Source organism: Talpa occidentalis, unplaced genomic scaffold (assembly GCF_014898055.3).
Source record: "Talpa occidentalis isolate TD23 unplaced genomic scaffold, MPIMG_talOcc4v2.1 talOcc4.8, whole genome shotgun sequence".
NCBI lineage: Eukaryota > Metazoa > Chordata > Mammalia > Eulipotyphla > Talpidae > Talpa > Talpa occidentalis.
The window spans coordinates 4,530,375-4,545,347 of NW_023605194.1; the positions used below are offsets into that span (position 1 = coordinate 4,530,375).

The window sequence follows — 14,973 nt, forward strand, 5'->3', positions numbered from 1 at the left end:
TCAGCATAAACAAATACCCAATTATGTCTGCAGCCTCTTGTGCATGACCAATATTTAGAGCTTACAAAGGGCCACCCGTTGTCCTAAGAGTTTAAAGGGTCTTAAATCACTGAACACTCATAATCCTTTTAGGTTGGGATTTTGATCATTCCCATTTTCTGGATGAATGGACGGTGCACAGGTGGGTCAGTTACCTAGCTGACAGGAGGGGGCTGAGCAGTGGGGCTGGGGTTTGATCCAGGACTGTCTCACTCAAGCACCAGTTCTCCGGCAGGCACCCCTCCATGGCAGAGGTACACCTTTGCAAGTCTGTGGTCCCAACGACATTTTATTTTCTCTTAGGAGTGACTGGGTGACCTCCTACAAGGTCATGGTGAGCAATGACAGCCACACATGGATCACGGTTAAGAATGGATCTGGAGACATGGTGAGTCTCTTCTTCCCCTTGACCTTGCCCTGGGCCTAGAGAGGCGATATGTGCTGGGTCCCCGTGAGCATCGATGTTTCCTGATTCTGTGTCAACTCCAAACCAGCAACCGTGGGATCTGATGTATAAATGGCCTCTATCGGTCATGGGAGCTCAGCCCCAAGCAGCCCGCAGAGCTGCTGGGCTACAGTCTCTGACAATTTACAGGTCAGCACAGGAGAAAAGTAGCACATGGGTTATGCCTGTGCTGCTCCCAACTGTTTGATTATAATAGTTTTCTGACTTTCTCTAATGACACTGATTTTTCTAGCACGGGTCATTCTTAATCACTCCACTTTCTTCTTGAGGTTCCCAAATGCATATTCCTGATAGGTCTCCAGCGTCTCACACAATCAAACTGGAGCCTCTGCTTTCAACCTTCTTTTTCATTCTCACCCCCGTATGCACTCCCATGTTCCGGTAAAAGCAAGCCAGTTGCTCTTCTCTCTCCGAGTTCCAGGTCTGAGCTTCTCCAGCTATTGCTCTTCCTTTTCTCGAGCTAGAGACCTAACTAGCTTTCCTTCAAGGCCAATTCAAATGGCACCTCGTTCCTGAAGCTTTGCCTGGTCCTTTCCATAGGAAAACCCAGAGCTCTGTGACTGTCTCTTTGCCCCAGCACGAATAGGTTTCTTCTCTAATATCTACGTATGATACATCCCACGGTCATCCCCTTGCTATGTGGGGGCTTCCCGAGGGCAGGATCCAGACCTGGTTCGTTTCTCTTCCTCAGTGCCCAGTGCACAGTAGGTGTTCTTCAATAAGATCCTGGCAATGAGTGAATTACTCTTCTCTCCCTGAGTAATCAAGCTCTAAGAGATTCTTTTCCTTGGTATGTAAATAGGTATTTGAAGGCAACAGTGAAAAGGAGATCCCTGTTCTAAACGAGCTGCCGGTGCCCATGGTGGCCCGCTACATTCGCATCAACCCGCAAACGTGGTTTGACAACATATGCATGAGGATGGAGATCCTTGGCTGTCCACTGCCAGGTGAGTTTGCCCTTCATGCTTCCGGGTGGAGAACAGGTGCCTAGTCCAGGTAAATAAAATAAACTTTGCTGTCTTGTTCTCATGTTAAAAAATACCACATCTATTGTAGAATATTTAGAAAACATAAATCAGCTAAAAAAGAAGAAGTTCTCCCCAAATCTCACTCAGTCCTGGGAATATTTGGGGTCTCAGTCACATGCCCAGTGTGGTTTCACCCACTGGGATTTTAAGATGATGCATGCTTTGAAGCTTAGAAATGCGCGCAACAGTACTACTCAGAGTGAGCAGACACACTACACAGCATTGTTTGGTGGCACATTCAGTTGTCCTTGAGTGCTCCACGGCACTGGGTAGAGGCGGTGGGGGACGTTCATTTCAAACTTGACCATTGATATAGTTTCTTTCTGTTTAAGTAGCTTCACCTGGATGCCTTATCTTGGGGTAAGTGCTTGTTCCTTTAGTTGTGTTCCCCTGGCCCTGTTTCCACACAATCATGTCTTGTGAATGTGACCTCAGCAAGGCCGGGCGTAAGGGGCTGGACTTCACACATCTGGCTCCTGCTGGTGTTTGCTCTGGACAAGCTGATCTGGTCTGGCTTGGGGTGGGTGTTATCTGGCCTTTCAGAGGTCAGGAATCTGTGCCAACATGGAACCTGTAGGCATCAGACTTGCCATCCTGACCAGACATCTCCAGGGAAGGAAGCTGGCTCCCAGAACATTCCTCAGGCCCTTCATTCGGGCTGGGGAATGTCTCCATTGTGTGCGCCACAGGGGACCTGGTTTCTTCTCACCTGTGCATTCTCCACTAAGTCCTGCTCTTCCTGCCTGGGGTGAGATTCCCACTGCCTGGGGACAGGCTTCTGCCAGCCCTGATGTTCTCACGGCAGGCATCCCTCATGCCACTTCATAGCCACTCCAGCCCAGTGCAAACCTACATCTCCTCCATTTTCAAACCACATTTAATGTCGCTTACTGTTTACGAGATTGCTCTGCAGTCCTGTAATGTCCATTGTCATACTTTTTTTTTTAAAGATTTATTTATTTATGCATACAAGAGCTGGGGTACAGGCCAGAAGTGCAGGGGGTGAGAGACTCACCAGAGACAGAGCGGGGAACAGAATAGGCAGATTGACCGAAGTACACTGCTGAGGGGAGCAGCGGGCAAGTCAGGAGAGGTCTGCTGCGCCATGTGGGCTGCTCCCTGGCTGGCCGGGACTCGAACTCGTGCTACAGAAGCTGCAGACAGCTTCATGGGTTGCATCCTAACCCTCGTGCTACCAGGGAGGCCCTCCATTGTCATACTTCGCCAACTATGAAATTTTTGCAAGCAAACTCTGTGGGTGAGAAAGATGGGGCTGTGCACCTACCTTCTTACCTCACACCAGGCAGACTCTGTTGTACATCTGTCCTCCTAGACTGAAAAACATTGTTCGCGTCTCAAGTAGACAGCATCCCAGGACTCAGTCTGTGTCTGCACTCTGCCTCTCGTGGACGGAAGTCCAGTTGTTGTCCAAGTTCTGATTCTATAGGAACCTCACAGGTGGTGTCTGTCTGTGTCGGTGTGCATGTCCGTGATTGTTGTTTACATGATGGGATTGTTAAACCATAAGATTATCTCATAAGTTAGATTATGAAAAGGGGGGTGACTGATGTGAAAGGGGTGTGTGTTTTCAAGACAGACCCAGAGAGAATGTCGGCGTCCAGCCTGATTTGGTGTTCGAGCTTCCTTTTGTGGCTGGTTCGTCCTGGAATCGCCACCCCAGGCCAGCCTGGCATGGTCCAGGGCTGCGGGGTCTCCCCTGCACAGCGCATCTGCAGGCACAGATGTGGGGGGTGCCTCAGGAGGCCCCTTTGTGCCACATGGCCCCTCATAGCCTTGGCTGACTTGCCTTAAAGAGCCGGCCCACGGTTTCTCTCTGTGGGCAGGAATTCATCTGTTCTTGGTAAAGGGCAAAGTGCGGCCTGTGAGTTTCATGAAATAAATATTCCCTGGGAAGTTATTCTTGGTGTGTATGTGGAAGACAGGCCCGGAGGCAGTTTAAACCCAGAGTCAGAGTCACTGTCTGGAATCTGGGTGGGTTTCAAGTATGGACTCAGAATGCTTCTATTTTCCATCCCGAATATGTGGGCCCATTTTTCTTCTAGAAGTTACTTAGCAGTCTGCCCAGGGGGGAGCTGACCTTCGTATATGCCACCTGGCGGGGTCACAGCTGAGGCTAAGGGGAGCCGCCCAGTTCTTGTGGGGAGCAACCAACCCTCCCCTTGTGCTCCTGCCCACGCAATTCTTTTGTGCAAGTTAATGAGCCAAAGGCAGAGAAAACCCTGCTAATTCAGTTGCCCAAACTGAAGGTCACCGGGTGTCCAGATGTCCCCAGGGTCTGCTCTTCCCAGAACTCCTGCTTGTAAAAAGTTCACTGACTTTTGCTTCTGCTTCTCTTTGATCTTCCTTTTCATCCTCTACCACCTTTCTGTGATCTCGCAGCTGGAGATGGAAGAAGGTGGGGATTTTTTATAAGATTTGGTGAATAGTAACATTTCCAGATATTTTTGATCCGGAAAATGATTGACCCCATCCCATGGTTATCAATAGGTTTTTGAAAACTCAAAACTAAAAGAAGTTTAAACTTCTTTTAAAGTTTAAAGGAAGTGGGGAATGCTATTTTGTGGTTATGGAGTTTCAGTTTTGCAAGATGAAAAAGTTCCAGAACTCTGTCACACAGCAATGCGAAGTACTGGCTGCTACTGAAATGTGCTCTCAAAGATGGTTAAGGCAGTGCATTTTGACAATGAGAAATTTTTAAAATTCAAAAATGTTTCTTATCTTTGTTACAATTTTAAAAACAAAGGGTGTTCTCTTCCCAAATTCAAATGGAGATTTTAGACTTAAGATCAGAAGTGGAAGAGGTTTCTTAAGAGAACTTTTTGGCTCATGAGAAACTCAGGTAAAGGCACCCACCAGCTGATGTCAGACTCATAATGGGGCTTGAGTTGGTGGTTTTCAGCTACTGTCCTTTTGCAAACGATACCACAATGCCCACGGCCTGGTTCTGGAAAGGGCCCGTGAGTGGTGGGCCCAGCTTGGGTCCTGGGGCCACCTCTGAGCCAGGGCCTGTGGCCAGAGGACACGTGTTTTGGTTTTTTTTAAAGATTTATTTATACATAGAAGAATTGGGGTACAGGCCAGAGCTGTGGGGGGTGAAATGATCCACCGGAGACAGAGTGGGAAACAGAACAGGCAGACTGACCGAAATACACTGCTAAGAGGAGCAGTGGGCGAGGCAGGAGAGGTCTGCCTCGCCATATGGGTTTCTCCCTGGCCGGCTGGGGATTGAACTCATGCTATAGTGGCTGTGGATTGCTTCACAGTGCGATGCTCAACTCCTTGCGCCACCAGGGAGGCCCAAGAGGACACGTGTTTTAATTGGTCAGACCTGGGTCGAGTGGCAAAACAGTTCTGTTGGAACCATCTGGAATAGATTTCCTGCAGGAGAAGGGGATTCATTTGTCCTGGGAAGAAAGTGACAGTGATGGGGGGCTAGTCTGCTGTGTCTGGAGACTCTGTGCCAGACACAGTGCTGGGCTCCTGCGAGGTTCTCTCCGACTGTCCACTCAGGGTAGGTTGGCAGGAAGAGCAGTGCTTGACCAGATCTGGGAGACTGAGCATCCTGAGCAGTGCTTCCTTGTGGCTTTGAGACAGTTCTGGAATTTGTACCCATATCCTTAGGCAAACTGATTAGTCTGAGGGAAGAAAGAATGTTACCAAACAAAGCTCTTTTGTACTTAGAGCTCTGAGGGTTTTTTCAGACCTTTTGAAAGAACCTTGAAGGCATAAATTGTGTTCTGAGACCAAGGGGGATTTAAGGGCCTTGGGGCTTGGGGGTGTTAAGGAGCTCTTAGAAGCCAGCTTGGAGGTATGTTACACATAAAAGAATGTGAAAACATGATTTACCTTTGCTTTGAAACCTCCAGGTCTGTAAGTCCAAAGGCAGGTGGCTTGCCCGAGGGTGGGGTCAGCTCCCACTCCCTAAGGGCAGGTGCTGGAGCAATCAGGGGGTTGGGGGGCCTTTGGCTAAGCCAGGGGTGCTTCTACTTTCTCTCCTGGACCAACACGCACTTCTTTTCCACACTGTCTTTCTATGGCAGTTACTTGTTTCAAATAGTATTTCTGGCAAACCTTTTGCAGCCATTGAAACTGGTTGTTTTCGGAGTTTGTCGATGCAATTTTCAGTTGACTGCACACTCAGTTCCTCTGGGGAAGGCGTCTTCAGGTGAGCCCTGACGAGGTCAGGTGGGCAGGCTGGACTGTGGCTTGTTCGGCTACTGCAGGTGTGTGTCAGCATGTTCGGAGCCCTGGTCCCTGTAGGACATTTCACGAGGAGCTTCTCAAACTCCCGCGCCCACGGAGCCAGCTGACATTTTACGAAACCGCAGGTTCTGATTCTGTAGGTGTCCGGCTGCATCTTTCAGCAGCCCAGCTGTAGGTCACCCTTGAGGAGACGAATGTTAGTGGCCCTCCGGCTGCTCTGTTTCCCCACACAACTCCAGAACCTGACAGAGTGGCCACAAGAGCCAGAATGACGGGGAGTGAATTCAAAACTTTGTTTCTGTCCCCAGACCCCAATAACTACTACCACCGGCGGAACGAAATGACCACCACGGACGACCTGGACTTCAAGCACCACAGCTACAAGGAGATGCGCCAGGTGAGGCCCAGCTCCGCCGTGGAGCAATGCGTGGGTGCTCCCATGGCTTGTTTTGTTTTTCAGAAGTTAGGGTGATATGTTGGGGTGCAGGGCTAAGTGACTGGGTTGGCTGTAGCCCCACCGCTTGCTTGTGGTTTCAAAGTGGAGAATGTCTCTGGTGCCTCAGGGGGCCAGACCGAGTCTCTCTCCCAGCAGGTGGTCAAGCAGAATTCGAACACAGGCTCTTCTGAGTCACGGTGTGCTTGCGAGCTGCGCTGGTTTAGGGAAGTCGGTGTGTGCAGCGCCGAAGAGCAGGGCCTGGGGAAACAGTGGAGTGACGAGAGTAGGGAGTCTTCATGTAGGACCTGCGCGAGGGTACCTGCATTATCAACTCACCTACGTGAGCCTGGCCTGTCCTCCTAGCCCCCTGGGGCGGGGGGCAGAGACCACTGTCATCCTTATCTGACTGATGGGGAAACTGAGTCACCAAGAGACTTGTTCCCATTCTCTGATTCTCGATCTTGGTTGCATATTAGGGTCACTAGGAGAAATCTGGAAAAATATCTGTACTCAAGCTCCTCCTCAGGAAAATTAAAAAAAGAATCTTGGAGAAGGGCCTGGGGTCCACATTTGTGAAAGCTTTCCTTGTGATTCTAACGTCCAGCCAGGCTCAGAACCACTGGCTGAGACCTTCCGAGCTGAGGACCGTGAGCACCTTAGTTAGAAGGAATGAGATTCCCTGAGACTCATCACAGAAGCCAAGTGGTTCTGAGCCTCTGACTGCATACGGGTGCAGAGGGACAGAGGCAAAGGCTGGTTAGGACAAGCTAAAGAGCAGGCCCTGTGCTGAGCAGTTGTCCAGCGTTGGCCGCACCCCCGATGGTGCTAGAAAGCACAGGAGGTGCTGCAAATGAGAAACCATTTGCTTTCTAAGAATCGGTTTGAAGAGGCAGAACAGAGAGCTGTCCTCACAAAGCAAGGCTTCGCCAAGGCCATGGTAACTGGCTCAGCACCGGACTCCTGGTGCTGGGGAGGGGCCGGCCACCAAGTGCCAGTGCAGGAGACTCTCTGGAAGCCTCAGCGATTAAGCTGAACAGAGGGGTCGTTGCCTGTCGCAGGAAGTCTGAAAACCCAGTTTATCTACATGTCACGGAGCTTGAGATCTGCACACGCAGCTTCCAGACACCTGTCAGCACAGACTTGGAGGTGGGATGTGCTAAAGAGATCGTCTTGCTGTCTTACTCTTCAGAAGCCGGGATAATGTGTTGGGACGCGTGGTGCGTGACTCATCCTGCTGCTCCGCATCGCCGGGTATTTATACGCCTGCCCTCTGCTCCCCTTCACGGAGCCATTGCAAGTCAGCCCAGCTCTGCTCCCTGGACGTCTCAGGACATCCCTGGGGGCTCAGAAACTACACAAGGATCAACTCAGTCAGTGCAATTAATGTCAAAAGCAATACATCTACATGCGTTTAAAAGGAACAATGACACAGACAGTCCAGATCTCTTTAAATAGCTCAACTTTGGGGTTTCTCCCCCCAGGGCGGATGGTGGAGTGTGTTTCCAACCCCTGGCGGCTCTGGTCATGTCCCTGGCTGGCTGCTAGAGGAATTTTAGAGCTCAGAGGAACCTTGGAGTGGTCCCCGCGTCCCCTGCAGGCGGCAGCTGGCTCCCTCCCAGGGGCTGCAGCAGGCCTGCAGGTCCGGGCAAGCCCCCTCCTCACCCCGGGGATGCCTCCCACATCAGCCCTCGCTCCTCCCTCCAGTGACCATATGTAGCGTCTGCTTCTCAGACAAATGAGGAAAGATGGTGGAAGAGGCTTTTCCTCTTCTCCCCCAACCCTCCACCCTTTAAAGTTTTTTTTAATTCGATGGACAAATAATATCACGTCAACATCATGTGCAAGCCAGAAGCCCAAGGGCTGACCCTCCCGGTGTCTCCGCCCCTCCTGGCCGTGTCGGGGTCCCTGTACTAGCAGAGCCCCCCGCGACTGTGGCCTAAACTCAGGCCTTGGCCCCGCTTTTCCAGCTCCTGTTGGATCGTGACCCATTCCACGCTGCCTCCATGATGGCAACTGTGACGCTGCAGAATGTTCCAGGGAGCGCATGCACCGGTGCTTTCCTGGCACTCTTCCCATGCGGCAGTTGCTGCTGTGCAAGGAGTCACACCGCGTGTCACTGGGCGTGTGTTTTTACCATCTCTGGACGTTTCCTTCTGATTGATTGCGGGGCACTGAGTTAGCAGGAAAGGGGGCGCTTTCTCCTGAGGCCCCAGCGTGGTGAGCGGAGGAGAGAAGCCTCGGAGCTGAGGACATGTTGAGAGTGGCTGGTGGTTTCTTCCCGTCTTGAGATGAAGCAGCGGCTCTGGCGAGAGTCTCATATTCCAGCTGTTTTCTGTGACTATGTTTCTCAAACCTTTTCCCCACTCTCGCCCCAAAAAGCCTGTAGAAGCACTTTCCTCCCTCACCTGCACCCGCCATGGTCAGTGCTGGGTGTGGGGTCTCGGCGGGCAGGGTGGGACTCTGGAGGCCGCTCTGCACTGGGATCCCCAAGATTTCTAGCTCTCCCCAGAGGCCAGTTTTCACCTTAAAGATGGCATCACTCTTTGGTGACTACATGCTCAGGCCATGAAGAAAATCCTAGACTTTCTCTTTACAAGACCCAGATACTCATCAGTAAGACCCAAACTTCAGAAACCATCTTAGGCCTTTGTGGGCCCAGCGGTGGCAGCCTCTCGCCTGAGTGTGCTGCGTGGAGACGGGGCACTTGCTCCTGGAAATGCTCACGGCTGCCTTCCTGGAGCGCCCCCAGGGAGGGAGAAACCGCCTTCTTGGCATCCCAGCAGGCCACGGTGCACGGCGGGTTGCAAAGAACCTTCATAAAGGAGAGTGTGGAAAAGCCTGGGTTCTCATTCTGATGTGTGGGAAAGACACAGTGAGGTGCAGGGGAGGGAAACGTGGCTGATGTGAAATACCGCGCCAGCCTCAAAAGACGTGGCCATGGCGACTGACTGCCAAGAGCCTTCCGACTGGGGGCCGCGTGCGTGGTGAAGTGTCAAGTCAAGGGGAGGTGGTTTGTGTCTTTGTCCAGTGTCAAGGTCATGATCTCCAGCACAGGTGTCAAGGTCCAGACCTTAGCACTGGTGTCAAGGTCATGATCTCCAGCTCAGGTGTCAAGGGCGGGGGAGGGGAACAGTGCCTCTTTCCTCAGTCTGACTGTGTAGATGCTTGTTAAATTATGAGGAAAAAAAAAGATACGCAGTAATACTTATTTAGGCAGGGATAGAGAGATAAAAGTTTGATGTGTCCCTTCAAGGATCTGCAATGTAGCACCCAAAGGTAGACTGGAAACCTCAGCACAAAGGTGACACTACAAGCACAAGCAGGAGGTGAGGCACCAGCCAAGGAAGGTGACACCAGGGTGCAGGGTGGTGGCGGTCACAGTCAAGGGAGGTGACCCCACAGTTGACGGAGGTGATGACTATAACCCAGGGAGGTGATGGCCGCACAGAGGGGTGCTGGGAGGACAGGGCAGAGGGCCCAGGAGAGTGTTCCAGGCAGAAGGGAGAGAGCCAGTGCCTGGGGAGACTGGGGTGCCAGGGGCCTTGGGGGAGGAGGGCATGACTGTCTTTTGGGGACCTTTGCCCCTCTGGGACATCCTTGCTAGGAGCCCCGAATCCATCTTGTTTTCCAGTTGATGAAGGTCGTGAATGAAATGTGCCCCAATGTCACCAGAATCTACAACATCGGCAAGAGCCACCAGGGCCTGAAGCTGTACGCGGTGGAGATCTCGGATCACCCCGGGGAACACGAAGTCGGTGAGGCCGTCTCTGTGCCTCTCAGACGGCAGGGGGTGGCCGCCCGGTGACAACACTCACAAACAGGGCAGGAGCTATCCACACCAATGCTCACATAGATGCAGAAAATTCTGGTTCTGTGAACCTTTGGTCTTGTGATATTTCAACTAGAAAATTATTTGAAGCTGGAAATACCCTCCTTTTGTCCAAATGCCCCATATTAAATTCTGCTCTCTGTCTCGGAGACCCAGATCACTAACAAAAGAAGAAGGGTCTTGGGCCGTTGGCAAAGAGTCTTTTTTAGGGAGAAAATTCTGAACTCCCTGGTCATTCATGGCTTGAGTTAGAGGCAATTCCTTATTAAAAAAAAAAAAAAAGTCAATATGGGGGCCTCCCTGGTGGCCTAGGAGTTGAGTCTCAGCACTATCACCACTGCAGCCTGAGTTCCATCCCCAGCCAGGGAGCTACCCACATGGCGCAGCAGACCTCTCCTGGCTCTGCGCTTCTCCCCTCAGCAGTGCATTTCAGTGGATCCACCTGTTCTGCCCCCAGTTCTGTCTCTGGTGAACGCTCTGACCCCCTGAACCTCTGGCCTGTACCCCATTTCTCCAGGCAAAAAAAAAAAGTCAATGCTCTTTTCAGAAGTTTCCTATTTTCAGCCATTTTGCTTTCAGACACCCAAGGACCTGTGTCGCTGGTCCAGTAGGTTCTATGGCTTCTCTGCCTTATCTGCTGGTGCAGTCGGTCACATCTCCTCCAAAGCAGCCACTTTGCCAGTGATGAAGGAGAAGGGGTCCTTAGCACAAGCACAACCCCCCATACAAACCCCAAGACTGAAAAAGCTGAGCTTGGAAGGAGAAACCCCTCAAAGCAGCCTCTTCCCGATGCTGCCTCCTCGGCCGACGCGTCCCGCTGGGCCCTTTTCTACTTGTATCGATTCATCTTTGTAAAATACAACAGGAGATTCTTTTAAGAAAAATAATTGCCTCCCCTAGAGAAAAGCAACTGCTATGGCTTGTGTTTAATTTGCAAATTTTAAACTCTAAACACCGTGTTAACTGTCCCTCTTCTGGCTGCTGAGAAGGAACATGATGACCTTGAGACTGGTTTCTCCTTTTTCTATGCATTTTCCTATTTCCTTATTTTGGAAGACAAACAGGCAGGTGGATTTGAAAGAACAGAGAGGGCTAAGGTGGTCAGTCGATGTGACTCAGAGAGTGTCTTCCCCACACCGTGAGATCGGGCCATTTTGCACAAAGCATCCACCCTGAGCCTGTTCTCCCCTCTCTGCCAGGGGAGCCGGAGTTCCACTACATCGCAGGCGCCCATGGCAACGAGGTGCTGGGCCGGGAGCTGCTGCTGCTGCTGGTGCAGTTTCTGTGCCAGGAGTACCTGACGGGAAACGCGCGCATCGTCCGCCTGGTGGAGGAGACCCGGATCCACATCCTCCCCTCGCTCAACCCCGACGGCTACGAGAAGGCCCATGAAGGGGTAAGGCCCGCTCTGCAGGCCGGGGCAAGGCTAGGACCCCGGGGGGGCTCTGCTGAGGCGAGCAGCCCACAGGTTTATGACGGACACAAGCAGGGTTGAGAATTTGGGAGCGCTGAGAGGTGGCCAGGCCAGCAGACGGAGACACGATACAGTGATAACACTACAACGGTGTGTGCACTGGTGACGTAGAATGGGAGATTCTTTCAAGAAAAACCATTGCCTCCCCTAGAGAAAAGCAACTGCTATGGCTTGTGTTTAATACAGCCATCAATACAGTGATAATAATAGAACAGAGTATATAATAATAATAATAATAAAACAGCCTCCGCCGGGAACTGAGCCCTTCAGCAAGGCGCGTGCTGGCCTTGATTTTGAGCTGTAATCTATCCTCCAAGGAGAGTCGCTTTGTTGTTTGGGATATTGTTTATATTTCATGCTCTAAGTGTGATACAGAATTTGAATAGGTTATGGTCATGGACAGCATGGGCCTATGCCAAAGGTTGTGTAGTTAGTATCGTGTTATAAAGTATAATGTAGTATAAAGTTGTAAGGAGCGTGTGGCATTGTGTATCCATAATTATCTATCACAGTCCTGGGAACAAAATGGAAAACTGTACTTAAAACGATAGTATCTATCAAATGCAAGCTCTACGATACACAGTTGTAGTTGTGTTTGCGGTGCCAACAGTTGGGTAGGGATTTGCAATGCTAACAAGTGAGCCAGAACCGTGGGCAGGGCAGAGAGAATGCGTTGACTTTATAATGACAGGCTTTCAGATTCATGAAGACTTAGTGGTTTAGCCAACCAGGGTGCAAGGGCTCAGAGGAGGCGAGAGGGTCCGGAAGGGACCCAGTTCTCTCTGAGCACTGCTCAGTTCTCTGGCCCCCTTCTTTGAAGTGATTTGTCTGCATTACCCGTCACCCAGCAGATACTGACAGTAGGCGTTTCAGTGTCTCTTTGGGATGCCACCTTTGGGTGAGAAAGTGTCTGGGCTCAGAGACACGCCCCAGGTGGAAATGGAGCTGGAGCTGGAGATGGGGTTGGGGCTAGGGGCAGGTGAGAGAGTCGGCATTATCCGGAAGCCGGGGCGCCTCATGCTCTGAGTTGTCTCCTAGGGCTCGGAGCTGGGAGGCTGGTCCCTGGGGCGCTGGACTCACGACGGGATCGACATCAACAACAACTTTCCAGACTTAAACACGCTGCTCTGGGAGGCGGAGGACCGACAGCGCACCCCAAGGAGAGTCCCCAACCACTACATCTCAATCCCGGAGTGGTTTCTGTCTGAAAACGCCACGGTGAGTGGAAATGCCCATAACCCAGAAAGCAGCGGCAGGTCAAAGTTGGCACCCGCTGGTATTTCCAGAGGATTTGACATTTAAGACCAAGACAAAACCATTTTTTCTTTCAGGTTTTCTCCAAAAGTAAGGATGTGTGCTAGATAATAACTACCTTTAAAATTGATATTTGAGGAGATGCTTCATAGAAGAGAAATCATTTAATTATATTTTTTCGCAATTACACAGTGCTTCTAAACAAAACAGACCTTCCTCTGAATTGTGTCTGTCCCTGTCATTACCACCCTCATCACTGGCAGTTACACTGCTGTGAAATTGTCCTTAGCCCTCACAGATTGCTTGAGATGTTATGTTTATTTTAAATCCCCATGGTTGTAGTGCATGTGATACTTCTTCAGAAAGAAAAATATGAGTGGATGAGAAATATTTCTCTCAAATTTCTAAGTCTTACTTCACAAAGAGTATGTAGTAAAAGAAATCATTTTTACAAAATTTTCCATATATTTCCCCCCTTCCTTGCCCATTAGTAATCTGCTGCTTTATCCCTCATCTGTGATCTTATGTGTCCTTGAAGACAGCTTGATTACCATGTAAGTTAGGCTTTGATTCAGCTGTAGTGAGAAAAAGCAAAATAGCAGTGGCTTAACAAAGTAAAATTTATTTTCGTTTTTGCACAAAAGGACCCTAGAGGCAGATGGCACAGGTCTGGCCTAATAGAAGCCCCGTTATCATCAGGAACCAAAAAATCATCTGTGTTTCTGTCTCTGCCATTTTGCATGCAACTTTGATCCTCAATGCCACAGTCCAAAATGGCAGCCGGTGCCCCAGCTGTCAAATCTGTGACGGAAGAGGAGAGAGGGGGTTAAAAAAAGTCCTCTCAGATAATTAAACTTCCTTTAAGAGCCATTCCTAGACTTCCTACATATACTCTGCTTAAATCTCATTGACTAGGATTTAGTCAAAATACGATGTCAACCCACTAGAGGAGGCCAACATGGCTGCCTCATTTATGATTCACAGGGTGTTTTCTTCAAGCTCTTAAGAAGCTACCAGTCAAGGGATGGAAACAGATGGTGACAATACCATGTGGCTGGGTTCGGATGCCCACGGTGGCTGGTGGGGGTCCAGGATTCAGGGCCTGTGGTTTTCTGAGTCCTTTTCCTATTTCCTGATTCCATCTTATGGAACACACCGTTTTTCCCACACTAACATCCTAATGACATCTGGCAAAGTCCAGATTCAAATGATGTTATCATCTGGGAATCCTTGTACCAAATTTTGGGAAATGGTGTCTGGCTTTCGTAGCCTTGAAATTGTAAAAGCTAAGAAATTACTGCAATACAATGATTGAAGTCCTTGGCTTTTAGTCTTTGCGTTAGGACTGAAATTTAATTTCCTGGGTGTGTTGTTCTTTAGAAGTACAGGAAGGTATCTTGTGTTTACTTTAAGTCCCACGGTGATTCTTCGGAAAGGAAAAAAAAATTTCCCCCCAATTTCTAGGTCTCATTTCACAAAGAGCAGGTAGTAGAAGAAATTTCACAAAATTTCCTTATTATCACCAATACTTTTCTCAGTTCTGGATGGGGTAGATAGGTAAACAGTCATCAAAGACAAAGGTTTGACTAACAATCAAAAGGCTTGACACAGATTTCTACAAAAATCTACAACCAACTGTAAGATAACATATATTCTTCTCAATAATTCCTGGAGCATTTATTAATGCTATATGGGGTTGTGGAGGAAATCTCAACAAACTTCAGAAATTAGGAATCAGGCAGACTGTGGTCTGTGGTCTCGAAAAACACAGAAATAAGATAAATGAAACATCACCTTGTATTTAGAAAACTAGATAAACTTTCAGATAAAGGGTCAAAGAAAAAAATCACACTGACAACTAAAACAAGTTAAAATGGAATGATAATGAAAACAATGCATATCAAAGTTGTGGAGTACTGCATAAATAAAAAATAGTGCTTTCAATAAATTTATACTTTAGGTGAGTATATTGCCGAAGAAGCAAGCCTGAAAATTAACTAACTTAATAAGAAGCTAGACCAAGAGTAACAGAAGAAATCCCCCAAAATGTGGAAAGATGGAAATTAGAAAGTATGAACAGAAATAAATAAAATGATAGAAAACAAAGGGAAAATATGAAGTGATTAATCTATAGAAAGAGGCATTTGATCAAAGCTCCAAACACAATAAAATCTGTTAGTGATACATACGATAAATGAGTACTTTGAGGGCATTAATCATAAA

General features: G+C 49.3%; 1 protein-coding gene across 1 annotated transcript in view; it reads left to right on the forward strand.

The window, feature by feature from the left end:
- The window catches only part of CPXM2 (carboxypeptidase X, M14 family member 2), a 77,817-nt gene that overhangs the window by 47,396 nt on the left and 15,448 nt on the right, over positions 1-14,973 (forward strand). Inside the window, exons 5-10 of the mRNA XM_037495630.2 lie at positions 343-427; positions 1,308-1,452; positions 6,066-6,154; positions 9,825-9,948; positions 11,222-11,418; positions 12,535-12,714. Of these exons, the coding sequence (XP_037351527.1) occupies positions 343-427; positions 1,308-1,452; positions 6,066-6,154; positions 9,825-9,948; positions 11,222-11,418; positions 12,535-12,714 (820 nt within the window). The remainder of the gene's footprint in view (positions 1-342; positions 428-1,307; positions 1,453-6,065; positions 6,155-9,824; positions 9,949-11,221; positions 11,419-12,534; positions 12,715-14,973) is intronic.